This window comes from Schistocerca nitens, chromosome 3 (assembly GCF_023898315.1).
Source record: "Schistocerca nitens isolate TAMUIC-IGC-003100 chromosome 3, iqSchNite1.1, whole genome shotgun sequence".
NCBI classification, from domain to species: Eukaryota; Metazoa; Arthropoda; class Insecta; order Orthoptera; family Acrididae; genus Schistocerca; species Schistocerca nitens.
In genome coordinates this window covers 695906910-695933104 of record NC_064616.1, presented here as the reverse complement: position 1 = coordinate 695933104, position 26195 = coordinate 695906910, and the positions used below count along the sequence as shown (strand labels likewise).

Genomic DNA, 26195 nt, shown 5'->3' with positions numbered 1-26195 from the left:
TCAAAACCACGTGGTTTCTACAGTCGTGGAAACAAAAAGTTACCCCAGCGTTGGCATACTGTTATAAATAATGAAGGAGAATATATTATTGATGATTAAAGTCTCTGTTACGTGTATCTGATGTGTGTATTAAACTTATGGGAAAACGCTACGAATTTATGCACCAACCCAATATAAAATATGCAGTGGCATTTGCTATTACCTGACGGGTGTCCATTATCCAGGAATACATTTTTTCAGAAACTTTTCAGCCTCCATAAGGAGTTTAGCTAGTAGTATATTGCAGTTTATGTGGAGACGCATTGGTCGATTTTAACGATCGACATTTCATATAAAGCGCACCATTAAAATGACGAATGTTGTAAATATCAACTCTGTAACTTTATTTGTTTAAAAGATATTGTAAATTTAAATTATCAGTATTTACAGTTAAGCATCAGATCATCATTGCCTCCACACAAAACACATTGAACGATGTCAGCATGACACCTTATTGAATCATTAGGTAATAGAATATTTGTTGTAAAGTTTAATGCATAATAGTTACTTTTGTTCTTTCTTGGTGCATGGCTACTGGGCGTGACATTCAAAGTTAAGAAGGAAATTGTATTGGTTTTATGTAAAAGAATTTAACGTTTATTATGTAATGGATATTGTTGTTACTTTATTTAGAACGTGAAAGCTTTGGTTATTTAAATATGTTAAAATGTAAAGTAATGTAGAATAAGCTGTAGCCAATCAGATGGACAGCTTCAGGAAAGCGAACTGTACCAGTCAGTTGAGGAAGATGTTCGGCGCGCTGTCGGAGACGGGCAGTGGGCAGTTCTGGTCTAGACACCAAATGGTACAGTTCGGACTGAGACGCGAAAGCGGACGGTAGGTCTTTACGTAGCTAGGAAGTGAAATGACAGAAAATTTCGCGTTGTGTAGTATCGCGGGACTTAGTCTCTGAGCGGTGAGCAGCCGCGCGCCTGATGTGAACTCGTAACTTTTCAAATAAATAACGAGGTGGAATATTGGACTTGTGTTCCGCGATGACATTGTGAATAATCGAATTGTGTCAAATGGATATGCGCTCGAGTGTAGCAGTAATTGTAAATACGACTACTTTCGCTATTAGTTTGCTTTCTGAATAAACATTATTCTAACCAAATAGCAACTGTGTGACCTACATCATTTATGGGTCGTTAATTTAGTTCCCAATATTATTATTACTGTTATTATATTTATATTAACTTTGTATTTCTCAAGCTTGCCATCAGCCAAACAATTCAACCAAAGGGTCATAAATCTCTAATTTAGGGCGTGTAATGCGACACGTACGGTTCAACCCTTAGACGAGTCTGAGCCCGAACATCTTAGGGATGTTAGCTCGCAACTTTAACAACAACAAAAGTAATGATTATGCGTTTATTAGATTAGACTGTCGGGCCACTCCAACACTAGATTCCCGAACGGGAGAAGTCGAATGCCAAGTGCTCCCCGCGTCCGAAGCGGCTGCATTGACATCTGCCGGTCTTTGGCGGAACTGCCTGCGCCGAGAAGTTCGAGCGTGCATAAACGCCAAATGCCGCCTCTAGTGAAAATAAGCTCGTCATAGGATTAAATTTTAATCAGCAGATGCCACAGCCATGGAAATACTGGAGTATGAGGTACACTAGCGTTAGGTCAAGGTGTTCATGGTGCAAAATTTTCCATTTCCGTCAGTATGTAGCACATGTCATACACATTTAGCTTCAGCTGTAAATGCGTGAGGTATGTCACATTAACTGAAGCACGTGTCTCGAGCCTCTAGACCACCACATAGTGACCTACATAAACTGTCACTTTGTCTCCATTCCGTTACCAAATTTTCATTTGTACTTTTAATAAAATAAAATGGTACGCATGTCGACTATTTCCACTGGACAGATTACAATACAATAAATCTGTCACAAATGTTCTAAACTTCTGAACTGAAGACCTGTACATCCTAATATTCTACTACTTATTACAGAGCAACAGTATAACATCGCAGGTCTCTAGAAAGCATACTTCACGCAATAACTTACATTAGAACCTACATAACGCTAGGTGCAACAAATTTTTCATTCCTTAGTTTACAGCCCCTATTGTACATCTCCGTCGGAATGATAGGTCTCTATATGTTGGCGGTTGTTATGATAGTTGGCAGTATATTAAAAGCTGCAGCTGTTGTTGTTGTTGTTGAGGTATTAAATCAAGGACTGGTTTGATGCAACTCTCCATGCTACTATATCCTGTGGAAGCCTCGTCATCTCCGAATAACAACTGCAACTTACAACTTTCTTCCTCTGTTTACTCTATACATCTCTTGGTCTCCCTCTACGATTTTTAACCCCACACATCCCTCCAGTACTAAATTGGTGATCCCTTGATGTCTGAGAGTGTGTCCTATCAACCTCTCCCTCTTGCTAGTCAGGTTGTAATACAAATTTCTTTTCTCCCCAAATTCTATTCAGTACCTCCTCATTAGTTACTTGGTCTACCCATCTCATCTTCAACATTCTTATGTAGCACCATATCTCAAAACCTTCTAGTCTCTTCTTGTCTGAACTGTTTATTGTCCATGGTTCACTTCCATAGATGACTACGTTCCATACAAACACTTTCTGAAAAGACTTCGTGACCCTTAAATCTATATTTGATGTTAACAAATTTCTCTTCTTCAGAAACGCTTTTCTTGCCATTGCCAATCTCTATTTTACATCCTCTCTACTTTGACCATCATTAGTTATTTGGCTGTCTAAATTGCAAAAACCACCTACTACTTTCAGAGTCTCATTTCCTAGTCTAATTCCCTCAACATCACCTGATTTAATTCGACTAAATTCCATTATCCTTGTTTTGGTTTTGTTGGTGTTCATCTTGTATCCTCCTTCCAAGACACTGTCCATTCTGTTCAACTGCTCTTCCAAGTCCTTTCCTGCCCCTGACAGAACTACACTGTCATTGGAAAACCTCAAAGTTTTTGTTTCTTCTCCCTGAACTTTAATTCATACACCAAATTTTTCTTCGGTTTCCTTTACTGCTTGCTCAATGTACAGATTGAATAACATCAGGGATAGATTACAACCCTGTCTCACTCCGTTCTTAATCAATGCTTCCCTTTTATGCCCCTCGAACCTTAAAACTGCCGTCTGGTTCCTGTACAAGTTGTAAATAGCCTTTCGCTCCCTGTATTTTACCCCTGCTACCTTCAAAATTTCAAATAGAGTATTCCAGTGATCATTATAAAATGCTTTCTTTAAGTCCACAAACGCTACGAACGCAGGTTTGCCTTTCCTTAACCTATCTATGGACTCGCGTGTTCCTACATTCCTCCGGAATCCTAACTGATTTTCCCCAAGGTCAGTTTCTATCAGTTTTTCCGTTCTTCTGCAAAAATTGTGTTAGTACTTTGCAGCCATGACTTATTAAACTGATAGTTCGTTAATATTCACACTTGTCAGCAACTCCTTTCTCTGTAATTGGAATTATTATATTATTCTCGAAGTCTGAGCGTATTTCGCTTGTCTCATACATCTTGCACACAACATGGAAGAGTTTTGTCATTGCTGGCTCCCCCAGGGCTATCAGTAGTTGGAATGGAATATAATCTATTCCTGGGGCTTTGTTTCGATTTATGTCTTTCAGTGCTCTGTCAAATTCTTCTTGTCCTATCATAACTTCCATCTCATCTTCATCTGCCTCCTCTTCTGTTTCTATAATATTGCCTGCAAGTTCATCTCCATTGTATAGACCCTCTCTACGCTCCTTCCACCTTTCACCTTTCCGATCTTTGCTTAGGACTGGTTTTCCATTTAAGCTCTTGATGTTCATACAGCTGCCTCTCTTTTCTCCAAAGGCCTCTTTAATTTCTCTGCAGGCGGTATCTACCTTTTCCCTAACGATACGTGCTTGCAAATCCTTACATTTTCCTTCTAGCCGTTCCTGCGTAGCCATTTTTCACTTTCTGTCAATCTCGTGTTTTAGGCGTTTGCATTCCCTTTCGCCTGCTTCATATACTGCATTTTTATATTTTCTCCTTTTATCAATTACAGTCAGTATGTCCTACGTTTTCCAAGGATTTCTACTTTGCCTTGTCTTTTTACCTGTTTGATCCTGTGCTGCCTTCACTGTTTCATCTCCCTCGTCTTCTACTGTATTCCTTTCCCCTGTCCTTGTCAATCGTTGCATAATGCTCCCTCTGAAACTCTCTACAACCACTGGTTCTGTCAGTTTATCCAGATCCTATCTCCTTAATTTCCTACCTTTTTACAATTTCTTCAGTTTTAACTTTACAATTCACAAACAATAAATCGTGGTCAGAGTCCACATCTGCTCCTTGAAATGTCTTACAATTTAAAATCTGGTTCCTAAATCTCTGTCTTACAATTATATAATCAGTCTGAAACCTTCCAGTGTCTCCAGGTCTCTTCAAAGTGCACAATTTGCTTTCATGATTTTTAAACCAGGTGATAGCGAGAGTCAAATTGTGCTCTGTGCAAAATTCTGCCAGGTGGCTTCCTCTTTCATTCCTTTCCCCGAGTCCATACTCAGGTGCAATATTGCCTTCCCTTCCTTTTCCTACTATCGAATTCCAGCTACTTATCACTATTAAATTTTCATCTCCCTTAACTATTTGAATAATTTCTTTTATTTCATCATTATATTATAAAATCTCATATGTCTCTACAGCAAAAAAGTGTTTTAAGATATTACATTAACATTAAGGGAACCAAACAGTTGGAAAAAAAGAATTCAAGAATAGAATAGCCATGATACATACAAACAAATCGCAGTAATCCATTCAGATATGATGAACCCTGGAAAAGCAGAAGCCATCCAGCAATACGGCACAACCATATAAGCCATATGTTTGGAGAATGTTCCCTCTGAAGTGTTTCCTCCACAGTGAGTATACCATGGTGGAGAATCAAAATTTCATTGCCATTTGGAGCTTTATATGGCTCAATCTTGTTACCATTCTGCTTTCCAATAATGCTCACCTGAAAAGAAACTCAAACTAGGGAAGTGATGCAAGAATAATTTGACCAAACAACGGCACTGAATTACCCTACAATCCTATCCAATTACGAATACCTCAATGAAAAACTTTTAATGTCATTCTGTTGAAAATTATGTATTTACTGTTACTATATGCAACCAGTCTGTTAATATCGTTTTCTCTCATCGACTGTTTTCGAAATAATTAATAGCTAGATATAAATTCAAGCCCATTCTACTGTTCATTTTCAAAGGGTGTTGTCTGACTTGTCAGCAATGCGCCAACGTTCCCGTAAGTTTTCTAAGTTTTCCTCTTGTATTACGACATATTCTGAGACGTCAGTGCATTTATGATCCATCATCTTGTTGAACCTTACACACTTGTAACGAGGTGAGACTCTCGGTAGGCTGATTATTTAGTGCATCAGCGACAAGAGTCACAAACATGATTGTAGTAGCTGTAGAGAGCTGTCGTGAGAAGATGTACATAAAACTTTGTCTACTACACACTACAGCGGCGAAAAAAGTTTGCTAATAGTAAACTGAGCAATCCATGATTTTTTTCTGCAACAGACCGATTTCTTTCAAATCTATATGTATTTGCACTGTATTTTACTTTCACTGGAATGACATGAAATAAGAAACTGTTGTTTCAGATTAAGTAAGAGAAATGTCCATGCAGAAATTTTCCAATATCTACTTTAATCTAGTATTTTAAACTAAACTTTGCGATTATCATATAGCAATATGTCTGCAGTTTTGTGAAAATACTGATCTCAATCTCCTAAGTTCTTAAACTTAGCCAAAACAGACTTCCTTGACACTGTCGTCTGGCCATATAATATGAATTTATTTATCAAAGATAATTTTGAGCACAGTATCTCGTGGCCAGTTCTGTCACCATGAATATTTATAATCATTTGTTCATCCTGTCCCTGATCAAAAACCCTGTGTTGTGGGTAAAAGCTCCTGGCAACACAAAACAACAAACCAAGAAAATAATCTGAATCCTTCCGAGTACAGAAAATTGTGAACTGATACAATAAATTTCTGTAGTGCAGAAAAATCAGTCAGCTACAGCTGCACTTTTATTAGTTTTTTTTTTCTTTTACAAAATCGTTCATAGTAGTTTCTTGTTCCCCAAATTTTCGTTCACCCCAACTTTAACTGACACCTTGTTTAATGTACCATAAAATTCTTCTTTACATTCATAATGCTGAGATTTTTGTACAGTTCATATACATATACTGAAGTCATTACAAGCCTGCTGTCCAGAACTTCACACAGGACGCTGTTGACCCCTAAACTGAAAAATTAAATGTTGTTATTGGTAAAATACAGTTAATGTAGAGATATGTACAATATTTATTCAGTTAAAAGTATTAAAAATTGAATTTGATAATGACTGAATTTATTTACTCCTCACACTCTACAAAAACACACTGATTAAGATTATTTCAAAAAATTAACCACATAAATTAATAACAAAGGTAAATAAATATCTAAGACACTGTTAGAAAAACTATGGGCAAATCTAGATTAATACACAAATTTGTAACATATCCCATACGTAAAATTTGCTACCAACACCTATCTATTATTTTCCGAACATAACATAAACTCTCCTGCATACGGTGCCGGAACTTAACTCATGGAAGAAAGGATATCATGGAGAACTGGTTTAGGCATAGCGTCGGAGTTGTTTTCTGAGTGACTCTTTTAATCTACAGAGGAGTGTGACTTGTTTTTGGACTTCCTGGAAGATCAAAACTGTTTGCCAGACTGGGACTCAAACTCTTAGCATTGCCTTGTGTTATCCATGCATGACCCGCCCCTAGGGCTCAGTTCTGCCAGTACCTATCTTCTACTTTCTTTTTACTGAATCCGTCTTGAATATCATACTAGACTAACATCCTTGGAAAAAAGTTCATTTTCAAGAAATGGCTTACTCACAGCCAAGAGGTTGAAGTTCCGAAACTATTTGAAAGGTATTGGTAGAACGAAGCTGTGTCGCCGAATCACAATTATTTAGTGGGTAGCACGGTTGGTAAGAACATTGCAAGCAAATCCAAGGCAAGATTTTTCGTCTGAATCTCGGTCTGGCTCACAGTTTTAATTTGTCAAAAAGTTTCAGAATTACGTAACTCCCCTACACAGAGAAAGATTCATTGTTTCATCAGATCTACAAAATAGTGAATTTTTATTCTTTCATTTCAAGATATAATTTTGTATAAAGCTAATAATTTCTTATATAAAACCTTATATTAGAACGTACTGATTATATGAGGAAAGTTTCCTGAACCATTTTCTTACTTACTGCATGTTCATATCATATTTTATAATTTTCAAAAAATAAAATGAATAACTACGTATCATTTTCACTGCAAGATTTAAATTTTCTCGCCATTTTAATATCAACATTCATAACAAAAGTCTATTTATTTTACTCTTAGGAACATTAAACATAAAACTGAGAATGAAACACACATGTTACTACAACAAGTTGAGGAATTGTAAAAGAATGCACTAAAGTTAAAAATTAAAATGGAACATACATATACTACAAAGTAAATAAAATTTTCTCCCAGATAAAATTCTGAAGTGCACACTGTTTCTATCGAACAGAGCCATGGCAAATAAAATATTTCAAAGAATGATGAAACCTGTAAAGTGTTCTTGTAGAATGATGTGCTAATATCAATGATGTGTTAGCAATAGCAGCTGAGAGCTCTCCAAAACACAGAATACACTCCCACTTCCTTTACACAAACAAACAGTATACCGAAAACTATTGTATACATAGGATAGAAATGTAGAGTAAGTTCACTGCATCCAGTCAATTCGATGGTAGTGCTAGGAACGATGTGTAGAGTGTTTCTAATACAAACATGGGAATTTCCAGGAAGTGTTCAGTGATAATTTATGAAAAAAGCATCAAACTGCGTTATTCTTGTCATGTAACAAATGAAAATGAATAAAAAGTGAATATCAGAATAACAAACAAATAACTAACAAACATCAATGCATAATTTAGGAATGAGTAAACCACATGAAAGATGTATTCATTGTATATGGTTATAAACTTTAATTTCAATTTACGCAGAAGCTGGACGACAATGTTACAGTGTTACACTAACCTACTGAACATTTATAAATAATAATGTAAGCACACACATCAGTGAGGAGTTACTGCTTTCCTGTGCAAGAATGATGAATCACTATTTTTGAGGATGTAGGTTTGATCAATGTGAATCGAAATAGAAGATAAAAAAGGCAAATAGCACAAACTGTCTCTCTACAACAGTAACATACCTTAACCCCCAGGAACGAAATACTGCATGATTGGAAGTCCTGTCCTAAATTTTAACGAACGCTTTACAAATATAACTATGGCAAATAATGTGTGCATTAAATATCCTCACATTTCTTCAGTGTGTGACTAATATTGTAAACCTTTGCCATGCCCTTAGACTAGAGTGAATGAACATCAAACAATGAAAGAGTGAGGAGTGCAGCATGCAGACATGCAGTCAAGATGCTGAGGACACACCTCTATACAAAAAAAAATTAATATCTAAATTACTTGAATATACAACATGGTGCACAATGATCAGTGTAACATCGAATGCAAAATATTATTAGTTACACAGAAAACAGTAATGATACAAAGAATCTACAATGAATGTAAAATAATTTTATAACTTTTGAGTCTTTCTTAGACAGAGAAGTCAGAATATATTAAGAAAATTATAAATGAAGAGGGAGCTATTACCACAGACATTACACATGAATTACAAGGTCTCTGCTTTTGTATAAACTTCAAACCACTGAAAATATCATCGCACAATCACTATAAAAAAAAGTATGTCACCGTACTTCAACACAGTAGAACAAGTCAAACAGTTTGGCAAGCAACACAAAGGAGTAACTACTGACTACCAACACGAACTGAGGACAGAAATTCAAAGTTCTGCTACTGAAGTTCATAAATCAGACAATAAATCATCAACATACCACATCACCAGCTTTCCCTGCATATGAAAATTGAACCCTCACGTCACCTACTTCTGGGCTCCAGACATCTTGAGTGTGATAATACAGACCCAAGTGCATTCTTATGTCTCTACGTTCTGGTCTTTCATCACTTGTTATTAATACAAAATCATTGAATTTGTCTTTCAGTTCTGCACTTAAGTAGAATGGTCCAACACTCACTTGTTCGCTAACATACACAGTACTTTTAAAAGGAAAAACCCTGAAACACAGAAGAGAACAGAATTTCCTATCCCAGCAGTTCTGAACAAAAAAATTTGAAACTGTTGACAGGGTTTACAATATGTGTGTAATTGTTCAGCCTTTACAAAATTCTTAAGGAAACTATTTCAAATACATATAATACATGGAAATAACGTGTGTGTCATTTGTGTTTATTCATGTATGCTTCTCCCGATGTACGAGATAATTAGTTTTGATATGGGAAGAAAAAAAACAAGAAGGAAGATTAGGGTTTGCTGTCCCATTGACGACGAGTTCACTAGATACAGAGCACTAGTCCGGACCCAACAGTCATAAGGTGGAAGTTTGTCATGCTCTTTTCAAAGGAAACATCTTGGCATTGGCTTAATCGATGTAGGAAAATTGGAGAAATTCTAAATCATGATGTCTGTATGGGGAATTGAACTCTGTCATATGTTAGTCTGGTGCCTTAGCTTCTGCGCCATCCTGATCAGTTTCTTTACTTTTTTGCCAAGTAATATACATAATCCTGAAAATAAATAAAAAATAACGAAGTCATCAAGTAGTTTGTACAAAACACCAACTTTCAGTTCCAGAATTTAGCCGCTGTTTTCAGAAGTGAGTTACAAACAAAAAAAAGTTAAGACTGTAATATAATATCCTGTTGACAATAATGTCATTAGAGATGGAGCACAAACTGAGAGAAAATACAGATGAGGAGTGAAATTGGCACAGAGTTCTTTCCAAATTAAACGTCCTGACCATCATGGCTTTCCTCTTCCCAGATAATACACTTCTGGAAATTGAAATAAGAACACCGTGAATTCATTGTCCCAGGAAGGGGAAACTTTATTGACACATTCCTGGGGTCAGATACATCACATGATCACACTGACAGAACCACAGGCACATAGACACAGGCAACAGAGCATGCACAATGTCGGCACTAGTACAGTGTATATCCACCTTTCGCAGCAATGCAGGCTGCTATTCTCCCATGGAGACGATCGTAGAGATGCTGGATGTAGTCCTGTGGAACGGCTTGCCATGCCATTTCCACCTGGCGCCTCAGTTGGACCAGCGTTCGTGCTGGACGTGCAGACCGCGTGAGACGACGCTTCATCCAGTCCCAAACATGCTCAATGGGGGACAGATCCGGAGATCTTGCTGGCCAGGGTAGTTGACTTACACCTTCTAGAGCACGTTGGGTGGCACGGGATACATGCGGACGTGCATTGTCCTGTTGGAACAGCAAGTTCCCTTGCCGGTCTAGGAATGGTAGAACGATGGGTTCGATGACGGTTTGGATGTACCGGGCACTATTCAGTGTCCCCTCGACGATCACCAGTGGTGTACGGCCAGTGTAGGAGATCGCTCCCCACACCATGATGCCGGGTGTTGGCCCTGTGTGCCTCGGTCGTATGCAGTCCTGATTGTGGCGCTCACCTGCACGGCGCCAAACACGCATACGACCATCATTGGCACCAAGGCAGAAGCGACTCTCATCGCTGAAGACGACACGTCTCCATTCGTCCCTCCATTCACGCCTGTCGCGACACCACTGGAGGCGGGCTGCACGATGTTGGGGCGTGAGCGGAAGACGGCCTAACGGTGTGCGGGACCGTAGCCCAGCTTCATGGAGACGGTTGCGAATGGTCCTCGCCGATACCCCAGGAGCAACAGTGTCCCTATTTTGCTGGGAAGTGGCGGTGCGGTCCCCTACGGCACTGCGTAGGATCGAATGGCTCAAATGGCTCTGAGCACTATGGGACTCAACATCTTAGGTCATAAGTCCCCTAGAACTTAGAACTACTTAAACCTAACTAACCTAAGGACATCACACACACCCATGCCCGAGGCAGGATTCGAACCTGCGACCGTAGCAGTCCCGCGGTTCCGGACTGCAGCGCCAGAACCGCTAGACCACCGCGGCCGGCACTGCGTAGGATCCTACGGTCTTGGTGTGCATCCGTGCGTCGCTGCGGTCCGGTCCCAGGTCGACGGGCACGTGCACCTTCCGCCGACCACTGGCGACAACATCGATGTACTGTGGAGACCTCACGCCCCACGTGTTGAGCAATTCGGCGGTACGTCCACCCGGCCTCCCGCATGCCCACTCTACGCCCTCGCTCAAAGTCCGTCAACTGCACATACGGTTCACGTCCACGCTGTCGCGGCATGTTACCAGTGTTAAAGACTGCGATGGAGCTCCGTATGCCACGGCAAACTGGCTGACACTGACGGCGGCGGTGCACAAATGCTGCGCAGCTAGCGCCATTCGACGGCCAACACCGCGGTTCCTGGTGTGTCCGCTGTGCCGTGCGTGTGATCATTGCTTGTACAGCCCTCTCGCAGTGTCCGGAGCAAGTATGGTGGGTCTGACACACCGGTGTCAATGTGTTCTTTTTTCCATTTCCAGGAGTGTATTTTACCCATTGTGCCAGTTTGCTCAGTTCATTGATTTGGTATCCCAACCAGATAGAGATATGGGCGAGCTTTTACCGTAGAGCTTTAAAACTTGTGATCGTAGTAACACAAAATTGGCGAACAGGTTGATTTACTGGCACATGCATGTGTGCATCAGTGTCAGTAGTGAACTGAAAAATTCCAGAATGGATTCAAACTCGCGGAATAACAGCAGCAGCAGCTGCTGCAGTTGATGCAGCTGCATACTACTCGATCACGATGTTATTGTACTTGGTCTCCAGTGGCCGTTACCGGACACACGTGGTGCAGTCCATTAACCAAGTACAGTGCCAGTAAGGAAAACGCATCACTTTGTGTACGATTTCAAAACAGTTGTGCATACACTATAAATTGGTTCAGCGTGTACTCGTGAAATATCACGATGAAAACTCAGTAAACCGACAAGCGCTCTCCCCCACATGCAGTAATATTGTGGTTGACTAATATTCAACAAGACTGGCATCGTGAACAGCAACAAAGACGATGGTGTTGCAATAAGCGCAAAATTTTTTGAAAAAAAAATTGCTTCATCACCAACAACAGCAGAATCAGCAACAGCTGCAGATATAAATCAGCAGCGAGAGCTGTCCGCAGACCAAATACTAACATTGCTACAATTTCCAGTATCTGATAAGGACAGTGAAAACTGGGATTCCCATCTGCGTTGATTGAATTTGAATTTTTAAGGTGCGTAACACATACGGTGCTAGCTTGCAACGCTGCCATTTGCTGTCTTCCAACAGCCAAATTTTCGAGTTAATTCGGAATGTGATTCTTCTGTCAAACCACAGTTGCATCGCGTACAAAAATATCTGTACCATGCTATCGAGCCACTTCAGTACTCAAATGCATTAGAAACAGCCAGTTCAAAATTCATGCAGAGTTGTTAACATGATTCTTACTCAGTTGCAAATTTCGTCGTGTAAAGTTTAGTGAGTCACATTCGGACACACTCATTGTGACAACAACAGTCGTATAGCTCGCGATCCGGAGGCTCTGAAGTACTCGCTATTGCAATGGCTCAAGAATAGAGATGCACTCTGCCAAAACTACGGTTCGGTAGTTTTGGTACACTACATAAACCGCGCTGTAAATGGGAGTATTACAGGCAGTACTGGTAGTATTAGTAGGAAAGCAAACATAAATGAATGTGTAAGAGATAAACTGGGAACTGATGACTTTTTCCTTTTTTTTTTTTTTTTTTTTTTTTTTGCACATAATTAGAACAGCACATCATTCAGTGTCAATCAATTCTGTATTTTATAACATTACAGAATAAAAATTTCATTCTGTTAGTCATAAAAATTATTTGAACGCGTAACTTTTGCGCTCTTATGTAATCAAATCAATTACCTGTGATGCAGGTACAGTTTACATGCTCAAACCTTATATATATATATATATATATATATATATATATATATTGTTTTTTTATCATGTTCAAGAGTTTCTTGTTGTTATTGATAAATGCGAAAGTTGTTTATGAATAAGAGAAACATGTTTTCTGTAAGTCCGACTAACAAGGGGAGGCCGCCAATTGTGAAATTCAGATTCGATTCATACTGCGCATAATAAAAGCTCATGGCCAGAGGTGTAATGTGGCAAAGCACCAAGATGCACTTCTCAGCCGTTGTCGAGAAAATCGACAGTTAAAAGAAACCGTTGCGGTGAAATACTCTCTACGATTAATAATTTTCTACAGCGTCGTGGCGCAGCGTTAAGCGTTCGGGTTCGTAATCCGAAGGTCGCCAGATCGAATCTCGCGCCATTCAACCTTTTTTTATCTAGTATTTGTTTTTTGTAATTCAAATGTGTATATATATACACACACAATTCCCGGCAATCAGTTGCAACAATTATGCATATAATAAGTTGTTGAAAGTCGTTTGTCGTGGAAAAACTGGCGACTTCGAACATCATTATGTTTTCCGCAAACAAAGTTGTATTTCACAAATGTTATTAATTGTCTTCATAATGTTAACCACGAATGTTGATACATTCTTTTGTTTTGCCGGTTTTTTCTTTTTGTTTTACCTTTCCTTAAGGAAATTTGGTTTTCTAGAGGTATATGATAAATACGTATTTTTTTCTTTATTTTTACTATAACATATCTCTGTTTCACGTTACAGATCAACGATTTTCGAATAAAACCTAAATTAAACACCGACAACTTTCAATTTTGCTATAAATACTGTTTATTTTTAAGTAAAAGACTGGAAGATAACTACGTAGGCTACGTGGCCGTTTATACATCCCCATTCAGTTTCTAGACGGTTCACCGCTTCCGGTTTCTAGGGACCTAGTAAGACGCTGATAGCATACGTAAAGAAAGGCGCGGTAGGTATCCAACACACGTGACACCTTAACTGACCAAAGCTACAAGGAAAACTACCGTCGTCTACGCTTGCTTATGATAATCGATGGTAGCCTACGGTAGCTTTACATCTCTGCTTCCGTAGTTTCCACTGCAGCGCAAGAAATGTTGTTTTAGTGACATGGAGCGGCTATACTACGAGAACGACGCCCCGTACCCAGAAGCATAGAACTAAAGATCGCAGTTCATAATTGTCTTCCCCTTCTAGCACAACATTCAAACGCAAGAATATTTTAGGTCAATAACAAGCAACACTAATAAATGTAAAAAAAAGGCAGCCCAGCAATAAACGACACTATTATTCTCGGAGAGAGTTAAAATTACACGTAGATTGATTCCAGGCTCGTCCATAAGACAGCTGCCTGTATCATAAAACAGTTTCCGCAAATCCTTTTCTATAGCCACAATGTGCTTACGCAGATTTCTCAGAATGGGCTCGGCTTCGCCAAGCCGGCTGTCTGGACTAAACACCGTAGTAGTACTGGTCACAGATTGGTTTTTCTGGAGATGGAGTTTTCGCGCCATTCAGTCCGAGTAGATCTGGTTGAAGTTCAAATACCGCCGTTCTGGCCAGAGACGGCCCTCTCGAGACCGACCGACCGCCGTGTCATCCTCATGCGGTGGTGTCATCGAGCTGCTGTATGGAAAGGCATCGGGTTAGTACGCATCTCTCCCGGCTGTTGTGGTTTTGGCAGATCCGGTTGAAGAGGTAGCGGCGAATTACAAACAGCCGGCCTCCGTGTTCTGTGGGTGCCGTCGATAACTCTAATACCACATATACCTTTTTTGATACGTTAGAGATATTCAGAAACTATTTCCAGTTTGATAGATATTACCCATGACCTCATAAAATAGCGAATAGCGTTTTATCGTGACCTTAACATGCGCTGAGACGCAAATATCAATTTTTTTAATGAAACTATGCAGAGTTTTAGATTCAGAATGATAGTCATAGATGAGTCCTGCTGCTCATTATGCATTCTCCAAATTCAGTACATTTTTAGCCATTTCTTCATTATTAAAAATCATGATAGACCTAAAAATTAATGCTAAATTAATGAGTCACGATACTAAATATTTTATAAGCAGTACATTGACATATGTCTCAATACGGCCCATCGTCGGAGGCTTTAATACCACAGTACTTCATTTTAATCTTCAAAAGGGCAGTACACAATTATTCGAACATCTCTTATCGCAGTGAATCAATCCATAATAACATTAGGAAAATAAAATTTCAATTACATTTTACCACATAACTTCTCCACAGCCCTACGACTTCGTTATATCACTGAATTACATATTTATACACGAGTATGGTTCGTTATGAATAGGACAATGAGGCAGAGAAAGAGCTACTGCAACAATTCAGTGATAGGGTTGTTCTCATCAGATTCGACAGGAAGCCAGAGGTATCCAGGAGTGGATATACTGTCTGTTCAGTATGTGCGTGGGCAGTGTTGCACACAGATGGTAAAATATATCATCTTAGTTCTTTCACATGTCGACGTTGGAAACAGAGGATGAAGAGATAGAGAAAGTATATGATGATACTGAACGGGCAATTCACTATGTAGAGAGACGAAAATCTAACCCTCATGGGAGATTGGAACGCGGTTGTAGGAGGACTAGAATAGAGAACTGCGGAGTATATGCAGCAGGCCGTAGAAGTGAGACAGGAGAAAGACTAATTGAGTTCTGCAATAAATTTCAGATGGTAAGAGCGAATAGTCCGTTCAAGAATCAAAAGAGGAAGAGGTATACTTGGAAAAGACCCAGAGACACTAGAAGATTAAGCTGGTTTATATCATGGTCAGACACATATTCCGAAACCAGATATTGGATTTTAAGAGGTATCCAGGAGTAGATATACTGTCTGTTAAGTAAGTGCGTGGGCGGTATTACACACAGATGGTAAAAGATATCATCTTAGTTCTTTCACAAGCCAACAGAGCGAATCTTTGTACTTCATGCAATGTCCATAAAGCATATTTGGGGGTGTTTCTCAAAACTGCGTTTCGAAAATTTGCACGCGTTTAGCGACAATTTAAATGTACAGAAGATGTTCAGAATTTGTCACAGATATTTATTGCCGACTGTCAAACTTTGGTTCATGAACTAAAATGAAGATTTAATACTGTAGGAGGACAATGACCCGAAGCACCGCAGCAGGTTTTGCAGCGACTGGAAAAAGCAGAAATGTGTGCAGGTACTAGACTGGCCCTCACAGTCGTCTGACGCAAATCCTATTGAAAATGTAAGGTCTTATTGCGCAAAGAAGTTTCAAAGAAAAAAGATCTTCACTTTGAAACATGGGCATTTGGAGGTCTCTTCCACGGGAAACGCCGAAAGCTTGGTTCCAAGCATGCCTCGGAGATGCCAACCAATTATCTAGTGGACAGAGGCACTACAAAAGTAGTGTGTGGACAGTAAGTGAAAGTGTGGGTCTCACAGGGAGCGTGCCAGAGATAAGTCCCAGCAGTCGCACTATCCTCTGTGTCCTCGATGGCTCAGTCGCATAGAGCGTATGCCACGTAAACAGGAGAGCCCGGGCTCGAGTCCCGGTCGGGACACACATTTTCAACTGTCCCCGTTGATATTAATGAACCCCTGTAAGCAACTAATGGTATGGATTCATTGCAATTTCATTCAATGTCTGGAGTAGTGCTGGAGGGAATTGACACCATGAATCTGCAGGGATGTTCATAAATCCGTAGGAGTACGAGAGAGTGGAGAGCTCTTCTGAACAGTACGTTGTAAGGCATCCCAGATATGCTCAATAATATTCATGTCTGGGGAGCTTGGTGACCAGCGGAAGTCTTTAAACTCAGAAGAGTGTTCCTGGAGCCACTCTGTAGCAATTCTGGACGTGTGGGATGTCGCATTGTCCTGCTGGAATAGCTCAAGTCCGTCGGAATGCTCAATGGACATGAATGGTTGCACATGATCAGACAGGATGCTTACGTACATGTTACCTGTCAGAGTCGTATCTAGACAAATCAGGGGTCCCATATCATTCCAACTGCACACGCCCCATGCCATTACAGAGCCTCCAACAGCTTAAACAGTCCATTGCTGACATGCAGGGTCAATGGATTCATGAGGTTGTCTCCATACTCGTACACATCCATCCGCTCGATACAATTGGAAACGAGACTCGTCCGACCAGGCAACATTTTTCCAGTCATCAACAGTCCAACCTCGGTGTTGACGTGCGCAGGCGAGGCGTAATGCTTTTTGTCATGCAGTTATCAAGGATAGACGAGTGGGTCTTCGGCTCCGAAAGCCCATATCGATGGTGTTTCGTTGAATGGTTCGCACGCTGGCGCTTGTTGATGGCCCAGCATTGAAATCTGTACCAATTTACGGAGGGGTTGCACTTCCGTCACGTTGGACGGTTCTCTTCAGTCGTCGTTGGTCCCGTTCTTGCAGAATCTTTTTCGGGCCGCAGTGATGTCGGAGATTTGATGTTTTACCGGATTCCTGATATTGATGCTACACTCGTGAAATTGTCGCACGGGAAAATCCCCACATCGTCGCTACCTCGGAGATTCTGTGTCCCATCGCTCTTGCGCCGACTATAACACCACGTTCAAACTCACTTAAATCTTGATAACCTGCTATTGTAGCAGCAATAACCGATGTAACAACTGCGCCAGACACTTATTGCCGACCGCAACGCCGTATTCTGCCTGTCTACATATCTCTGTATTTGAATACGCATGCCTATACCAGTTTCTTTGGCGTTTTGGAGTATATATATATATATATATATATATATATATATATATATATATATATATATATACACTTTGAAGAAACTGGCATAGGTATGCGTATATATATACATACATCTTGTTTCTGATCGTACACTCTTCCAAAAAAGTGCCACATGTTCTGTCTCGGTTGTGAGACTTTTTACTCTCCAATGATACAACTAATCATATTCTCAGATAAAGATCTTTTGCAAGAAAAATCTGAGAATAAGTGTAAACTTCAACTTACCTCAACCTCTCTACGATGCGTGAAGTACACTATCTGATCATAAGTATCCGTACACCTACCAGTTGACAGTAATATGGGTGTCCACCCTTTGCCTTTGTGACGGCTTAATCTCTGCCGGGGACACTTTCAGTGAGACGCCTAAATGTCTGTAGAGCAATGGCAACTGGATACTGGATTGTGGAGGGCAGTCGACGTAGTAACCCGTCCCAAAGGTGTTCCATTGGTTTCAGATCGGAACTCTGGGCAGGCCAGTATTTTCAGGAATGTTATTGTCCGGAAACCATTACCTCACGAATGCTGCTTTATGACATGGTTCACTGTCACGCTGATACAAGTAATCATCGTCTCCGAACTGTTCCCCTACGGTACGCAGTTCACAATGCTGTAAAATGTGTTCATATTCTCCTGGATTTTGAGTTTTCTTAAGCGTAATAAGCGGACCACATCCTAATCACGAAAAAAGCTGCCATACCGTACTTCACTCTTGGCACTACATACGAAGGCAGATAACGTTGTCCCGGCATTCACCTAACCCAGATCATTCCATCGCATTGTCACGGAGTGTAGGGTGATTCACCATTCCAAATCACTCTTTTCCAGTCATCCATTGTCCAGACGTCGCTCTTTACACCACCTGAAGCATCGTTTAGCATTGACTACAGATCTGTAACTTAAAAGGAGCAGCTGGGTCATTGTTAAAATATGCAGTTGTTAAACCGCTTTATAAGAAAGGTAACAAGAAAGACTTAAATAACTCTCGTCAAATTTACTTACTTAACACTTTTTTTCGAAAATATTCTAAAAAATAATGTACGTGAGAGCAGTCTCACATTTAAGTAGGAATAATTTACTTAGCACAACAAAATTTGGATTCTAGGTGAGGTCCCACGCCCGGGTTCCCGGGTTCGATTCCCGGCGGGGTCAGGGATTTTCTCTGCCTCGTGATGGCTGGGTGTTGTGTGCTGTCCTTAGGTTAGTTAGGTTTAAGTAGTTCTAAGTTCTAGGGGACTGATGACCATAGATGTTAAGTCCCATAGTGCTCAGAGCCATTTGAACCATCTAGGTGAGGTGCTCGATTGAGAACGCTATGTATTTATTGAAAGACCAAATATTACAAGCCTTGAATAATAAAATATCGCCAGTTGGTATTTTTGTGATCGCTCTAAGACGTTTGTAGTGTGTGGATCATCATACTCTCTTAGAAAAACTCAAGTTTTATGTAACTGATGGCTTTACACACAACTGGTGAGAAATCACGAAAGGCTCATTTTGAATCCCTCTTCTACTGCTTATATAAGGGAATAACCTTCCACTTAACATTCGACCAGCAGACTGGTACTTTTTGCAGATCATACTAGTGTTATAATAAATCCCGTTAGAGAGAAAGTAGCAGAAGACACTGTTAAAGATGTTTTTCAAATAATTATTAAGTGGCTCTCTGAAAATGGACTTTCCCTTAATTTTCATAAAATACACTGTATTCTTTTCTGTACAAGAAACAACTGGACGGTTGAGAAATATAGTGGTGTAAGTCAAAATAGCTACTTACTTACTAATGAAGGTTTTGCATTTGAAGTATAGAAAAATCAGTGAGCCATGGGGAGTGACTTTATTGAAAGTTTTAAAGATTGACTTGCGCCATTACAGATTGGTGATGTTAGATGCCGGAAAACATTGACTTACATCACTATGTTTCTCAGCCATCCAATTGATGTAGCACATGAAGAGGAGTCAGTAAATAGTGTGGAATACTCCAAATTTTTGGATGTACATATTGATGAAAATGTGAACAGGAAGAATCATATTATTGAGTTACTCAAACAATTAAGTTCAGCTACTTTAGCTATTCATATAATCACTAGTTTTTGGAACAAACGAATCAGCCTCTTGACATATTGTGCATATTTCCAAGCAATAACATCTTCTAGAGTAATTTTCTGACGTAACCCATCAGTTAGAAAGTAAGTATTGATTGCACTAAAGCGAACAGTCAGAGTTATACAAAGCGTTCGACTGTGGTCGTCATGTAGGTAGCTCTTCAAGAAGTTACGCATTTTAACTGCACCATCACAACACATATATTCACAAATGAAATTCGTCATACATAATCCATTACATTTTGAGAAGAATGGTTATGTCTACACCTACAACATTATAGGAAAAATTACCTTTATTACCCCTTACTGAAGCTGCCATCGGATCAGAAATAAGTTCAATATGCAGCAATAAAAATTTTTGATCATTTGCGCAATGATACAAAATGTCTAACAGATAGCAAAACAAAGTTTTATATCTAACCTAAATCATTTCTTCTGGACAACACCAATTTCAGGGACGAATTTCTTTTTAAAAGCAGGTAGCCTATAAATACAGTGACGGAAAAAATCGCAAGATCAAGAGGGAGTCGTATGGCATAAACGAAATATGTAGGCATGTTTCTATGTCTGAAAGTCGATGTCTACTCAAATTTCGCGCCAGTCGCATACGAATGGCAAATATTTGCTTCAAATACCCGCTGTGACGGTAGTGAGCGTTAGTTAACTTTCAGATTTGACGTGGTGAGTTGATGCTATTCAAGAATGCCTTGAAAGCGACAAGGGCGCCATTATCAGCACCTCACTGAGTTTGAAGGACGTCGTGTAATAGGGCTACGAGAAGCTGAATGATCCTTCTGCGGTACTGTAGAAAGACTCGGCAGAAAGGTAGCCACTGTACATGATTGCTGGAAGCGGTGGTCATGGGGATGTATGCTAGCAAGAGGAGAAGGCTCCGGACGGCTGCGTGGCATTATACCGAGGGGGAAGACCATCGTTTGCGGCTTATGGCTCTGACGCACCGTACTCCATCTGCAGGAGCAATAAATTTAGAGGCAATTCAGTTGGCTCGTGATTATGGTATAATCATTTCCTACTCAAATGACTCATCGTCAACAGCCACTGGACAGATTGTTCTAGAAAATATTAAAAAACAACTACAATGAAGTAGCATTTTCGTGGCTGCGTTCAAATCCTAGCAATGGCATAAGTCAAGCTGACATTGCAGAATTCCTGGGTAAAGCATATCCCAGATCAGTTTGTGTGGGCATAGCACTAAACGGTTTTAAGGCAAGAGGCTTGTGACCATGTGACAGAAAATTCGTCAAAGTAGAGGATTTTGTAGCTACCATTCCACATATTGCTGATCAGTCAGACCAAGAATCAGCTGATGGAACTGAAGCAACAATACGAATCTGGAGGCAGACGGAAGTTGCAACACCACTCAATGATCAGTCTGGACTTTCTACAATGTGTCGAGAATGTGCACTCGGAAACAATATTGCAACAGTTGCCGAAATTAGTAGTCAACAAATAGTCAAGTCTCAACTGAATACTTTATCTCCTCTCCCGCGTGTAACAACAGTTATCAAGAAAAATACGAGATTACCTAAACCAACAATGTAATTAACATGAAGTCCTTACACAAAGGAAATAGAAGACGAAGAAAACGTAACTGAAAAGAAGAAATCTGTGCACAAACCTATATAAAAGAGACAGATAAACGAAAAAAATTCAACAAGTATGAAAAAATAAAGAATAAGTGAGTTGATTATGTCAACTGTGTGAGAAATATCGAAAAGAAGGCAGGATTCAATGTATGAAATGTAATGCTCCGGTACATGACCTATGCGCTGGCGACGAAAGTACAATGAAGAAATATTTCTGTTATATCTGTGTTCAGATCTACAGATTTTTGATGTGGTTATTTAAGCAATTTAATTCGTTAAGAATTTATATTTTGTTTCCTAGATGTAATTTCATTACGTGTAACCAAGGAGGTAACATTACGTTTATAGTTCGTAATACAGAGTAAATAAATATGTGAGGTTAACCACTTAACCTCACATATTTATTTACTCTGTATTTCATCGTTTGGAGGTTAGTTATGTTCACATAGGGCGCTTTTAACACTGTTTTCTACCGTAGGGCACCAACACACCAATAATATTTCGCCACAGTGGAAGAATAAAAATCGAAAACTGACGATTATGCAAAGTGTATCTTGCACATCATGTGAACAGCCGTCTGATGATGAACTTCTCAGTTCGAAACCGGTTACGGCGCTATTTACTTAAACAAATAGCAGTATTAATAGTGGCTGGTTGCTGTCTTCTTCTTTGTAAAAATCGACCTACATTAACTGTACACAGCCACGGTTTCACTGTGTCAGTTTTAGGCGAAACAGCATGAAAAAATAAACATTCAGTAAACACAAAACAACTTGTGTTATTCAAATTACCGTACCAAATACAGTGATTACTCCTCAATGGGTACGCTACAACTAGTTTTTAAGTGTAGTTGTATCAATACGACAAAAATTATGTGCTCATTAACGTTAACAGTAACTGTAAAATGACTCGTTTGACATCATTTCAACAAAAGAATCGTTGAAATGATCTATGGAACATGTAAGGCCGGCCGAAGTGGCCGTGCGGTTAAAGGCGCTGCAGTCTGGAACCGCAAGACCGCTACGGTCGCAGGTTCGAATCCTGCCTCGGGCATGGATGTTTGTGGTGTCCTTAGGTTAGTTAGGTTTAACTAGTTCTAAGTTCTAGGGGACTAATGACCTCAGCAGTTGAGTCCCATAGTGCTCAGAGCCATTTGAACCATTTGGACCATGTAAGTACTAACTAACTAAATAACCTCAAATATTTCCGAAACCATGTAAGATATCGTAATTCTGCTTTTACTTAAACGAACTGAAAGAAAGTCCTCGTTAAAAGACATACAGTTCTTGCCGTCGCTACGTTAAATGAATGTTATTATCAGCTTCAATGCTTTAAACCGATCGATAGTAACATTTGCTGTTAGTATAGTAAGTGTTAAAGAGACGTATTCAATCGCATTTCATTCCCCAACGTCCGATAAGTGTTTACGGAGAAATTACTACACTGAACATGTAATGGACACTGACGCAGAGACATTAGTTGTGAAAGCTCATAACTATTTAGCCATTCCATGTTATGCACCTTGCAGCTAAAAATGTCAGATGGCTTTGGGTCTGTTTCACAAAGATAGTGATATCCAGCCTCCAAATCCTCACCCCGCTCCCCACAACCAGCTCAGATCCGTGCACGCTCTGGTTCAACGCTCTGTCAATGATGAGGTCATTAGAGATACACAACAGAAATGATAGTAACTGATTACTGTGTAAGATTATCGAGAGAAGAGACATGATAGATGTTCTGGATAACAAATGTGTGATGGTCTGCCGGCCGGGGTGGCCGAGCGGTTCTAGGCGCTACAGTCTGGAACCGCGAGGCCGCTACGGGCGCCAGGTTCGAATCCTGCCTCGGGCATGGATGTGTGTGATGTCTTTAGGTTAGTTAGGTTCAAGTAGTTCTATGTTCTAGGGGACTGATGACCTCAGAAGTTAAGTCCCATAGTGCTCAGAGCCATTTGAACCATTTTGTGATGGTCCCATGTTATACGAAAACAGTAATTTAGTAATTATGTAAATTTTAATAATAATCAAAAAGACCCTATGAAATTTGAAATTTCAATGCTTGATAAAAAATCAAAGACAGTTCCTTCATCGAAATGGCATATTAGAGAATGATTTAAAGTAATGATTTATTAGATTCAGATTTGGAAAGTGCCCTAATTTGGGCAGGATTGTACAAATCTTCCTGTTGAAAAACCATTTAAGTCATGGCGGAATGCGTAAAAACGGATAACATTACACATAGTACTCTCTTTTCATCATGCGAGTGTTTAAAGTAAGAGGCAATCTTTTAAATGTAACTGAACAGAAAACGTTGTGGGGAAGGCGAACCAAAGACTGCGTTTTACTTGCAGAACACAGAAGAGGCAACAGTCTACTAAAGAGATCGCCTACATTACCATTGTCCGTCCTCTTCTGGAGTACTGCTGTGCGGCTTTGGATTCTTGTCAGATAGGACTGACGGAAGATATCGATGAAGTTCAAAGAAACACGTTTTGTAAAATTGCGAAATGGGGGAGAGTGTCACGGAAATTATAAACGAGTTGGTGTGAAAATCATTAAAACAAAGACTTTTTCGTTGCGGTGAGATCTTTTCACGAATTTTCAATCACCAGCTTTCATCTCCGAAAATATTTTGTTGACGCACACGTACGCAGGAAGAATTGATCACCGTAATGAAATAACAGAAACTGAAGCTCGCACGGAAAAATTTAAATGTTCGTTCTTCCAGAGTGCTATTCGGGAACAGAACTGTAAGTAAATAATCTGAAGGTGGTTCGACAAACGCTCTGTCAAGAACTTAAGAGTAAACTACAAAATAATCATGTAGCTGTACCTGAAATTAAAATTCCAGCTTCTAGACCAATGAGAGTTAAGAAGGTAAAACTACATTTAACAGCCGTCACATCGAATTTATACGAATTCAGTAAGGAGTCATAAATCTATCATAACATCATGATGTTCTTGTAACTGCGCATTTTATAGTTTTCTATACAGCGAAGAACATGGTGAAAATCAACCATAATACACCACTGGCAATTAAAATTGCTACACCAAGAAGATGACGTGCTACAGACGCGAAATTTAACCGACAGGAAGAAGATGCTGTGATATGCAAATGATTAGCTTTTCAGAGCATTCACACAAGGTTGGCGCCGGTGGCGACACCTACAAAGTGCTGACATGAGGAAAGTTTCCAACCGATTTCTCATACACAAACACCAGTTGACCGGCGTTGCCTGGTGAAACGTTGTTGCGATGCCTCGTGTAAGGAGGAGAAATGCGTACCATCACGTTTCCGATTTTCATAAAGGTCGGATTGTAGCCTATCGCGATTGCAATTTATCGTATCGCGACATTGCTGCTCGCGTTGGTCGGGAGCCAATGACTGTTTGCAGAATAGGGACTCGGTGGGTTCAGGAGGGTAATACGGAACGCCGTGCTGGATCCCAACGGCCTCATATCACCAGCAGTCGAGATGACAGGCATCTTATGCGCATGGCTGTAACGGATCGTGCAGTCACGTCTCGATCCCTGAGTCAACAGATGGGGACGTTTGCAAGACAACAACCATCTGCACGAACAGTTCGACGACGTTTGCAGCAGCATGGACTATCAGCTCGGAGACCATGGCTGCGGTTACCCTTGACGCTGCATCACAGACAGGAGCGCCTGCGATGGTGTACTCAACGACGAACCTGGCTGCACGAATGGCAAAACGTCATTTTTTCGAATGAATCCAGGTTCTGTTTACAGCATCATGATTGTCGCATCCGTGTTTAGCGACATCGCGGTGAACGCACATTGGAAGCGTGTATTCGTCAGCGCCATACTGGCGTATCACCTGGCGCGATGGTATGGGGTGCCATTGGTTACACGTCTCGGTCACCTCTTGTTCCCATTGACGGCACTTTGAACAGTGGACGCTACATTTCAGATGTGTTACGACCCGTGGCTCTTCCTTTCATTCGATCCCTGCCAAACCCTACATTTCAGCAGGATAATGCACGACCGCATGTTGCAGGTCCTGTACGGGCCTTTCTGGATACAGAAAATGTTCAACTGCTGCCCTGGCCAGCACATTCTCCATATCTCTCACCAACTGAAAACATCTGGTCAATGGTGGCCGAGCAACTGGCTCGTCACAATACGCCAGTCACTACTCTTGTTGAACTGTGGTATCGTGTTGAAGCTACATGGGCAGCTGTACCCTGTACACGCCATCCAAGCTCTGTTTGACTCAATGCCCAGGCGTATCAAGGCCGTTATTACAGCCATAGGTGGTTGTTTTGGGTACTGATTTCTCAGGATCTATGCACCCAAATTGCGTGAAAATGGAACGATGCAGGTATGATTGGTCAGGTGAACATTCTCACAACCGTAGACCAGGTTCTGGACGTCCACGCAGCACACACGCCTACAAGGACCGTCGTATTGTAAGGGCAGCAGTGGTAGATCCTACAGCTACCACAGCAGCACAGATAAGAGGGGAGGGGGGGGGGGGGGGGGTTGGTAGCCCAGACATGTCAAAAAGAACTGTTGCCAACTGGATATAGCAGTGGAATTGCGCGCACGCACACCTCTAGCCCGTCTTACACTCACTCCACAGCGTCGACGTGGAGGCTCG

At 40.5% G+C, this 26195-nt stretch overlaps 1 protein-coding gene across 4 annotated transcripts in view; it reads right to left on the bottom strand.

Moving 5' to 3' along the window:
- The window catches only part of LOC126248667 (transmembrane protein 43 homolog), a 224113-nt gene that overhangs the window by 30938 nt on the left and 166980 nt on the right, over window positions 1–26195 (bottom strand). For all 4 annotated transcript variants that reach the window (XM_049949887.1, XM_049949888.1, XM_049949890.1 and 1 more), the window contains 2 exons: window positions 9022–9262; window positions 4790–5009 (listed from right to left, as the gene is read on the bottom strand). In XM_049949887.1, coding sequence (XP_049805844.1) covers window positions 4790–5009; window positions 9022–9262 — 461 coding nt within the window. The remainder of the gene's footprint in view (window positions 1–4789; window positions 5010–9021; window positions 9263–26195) is intronic.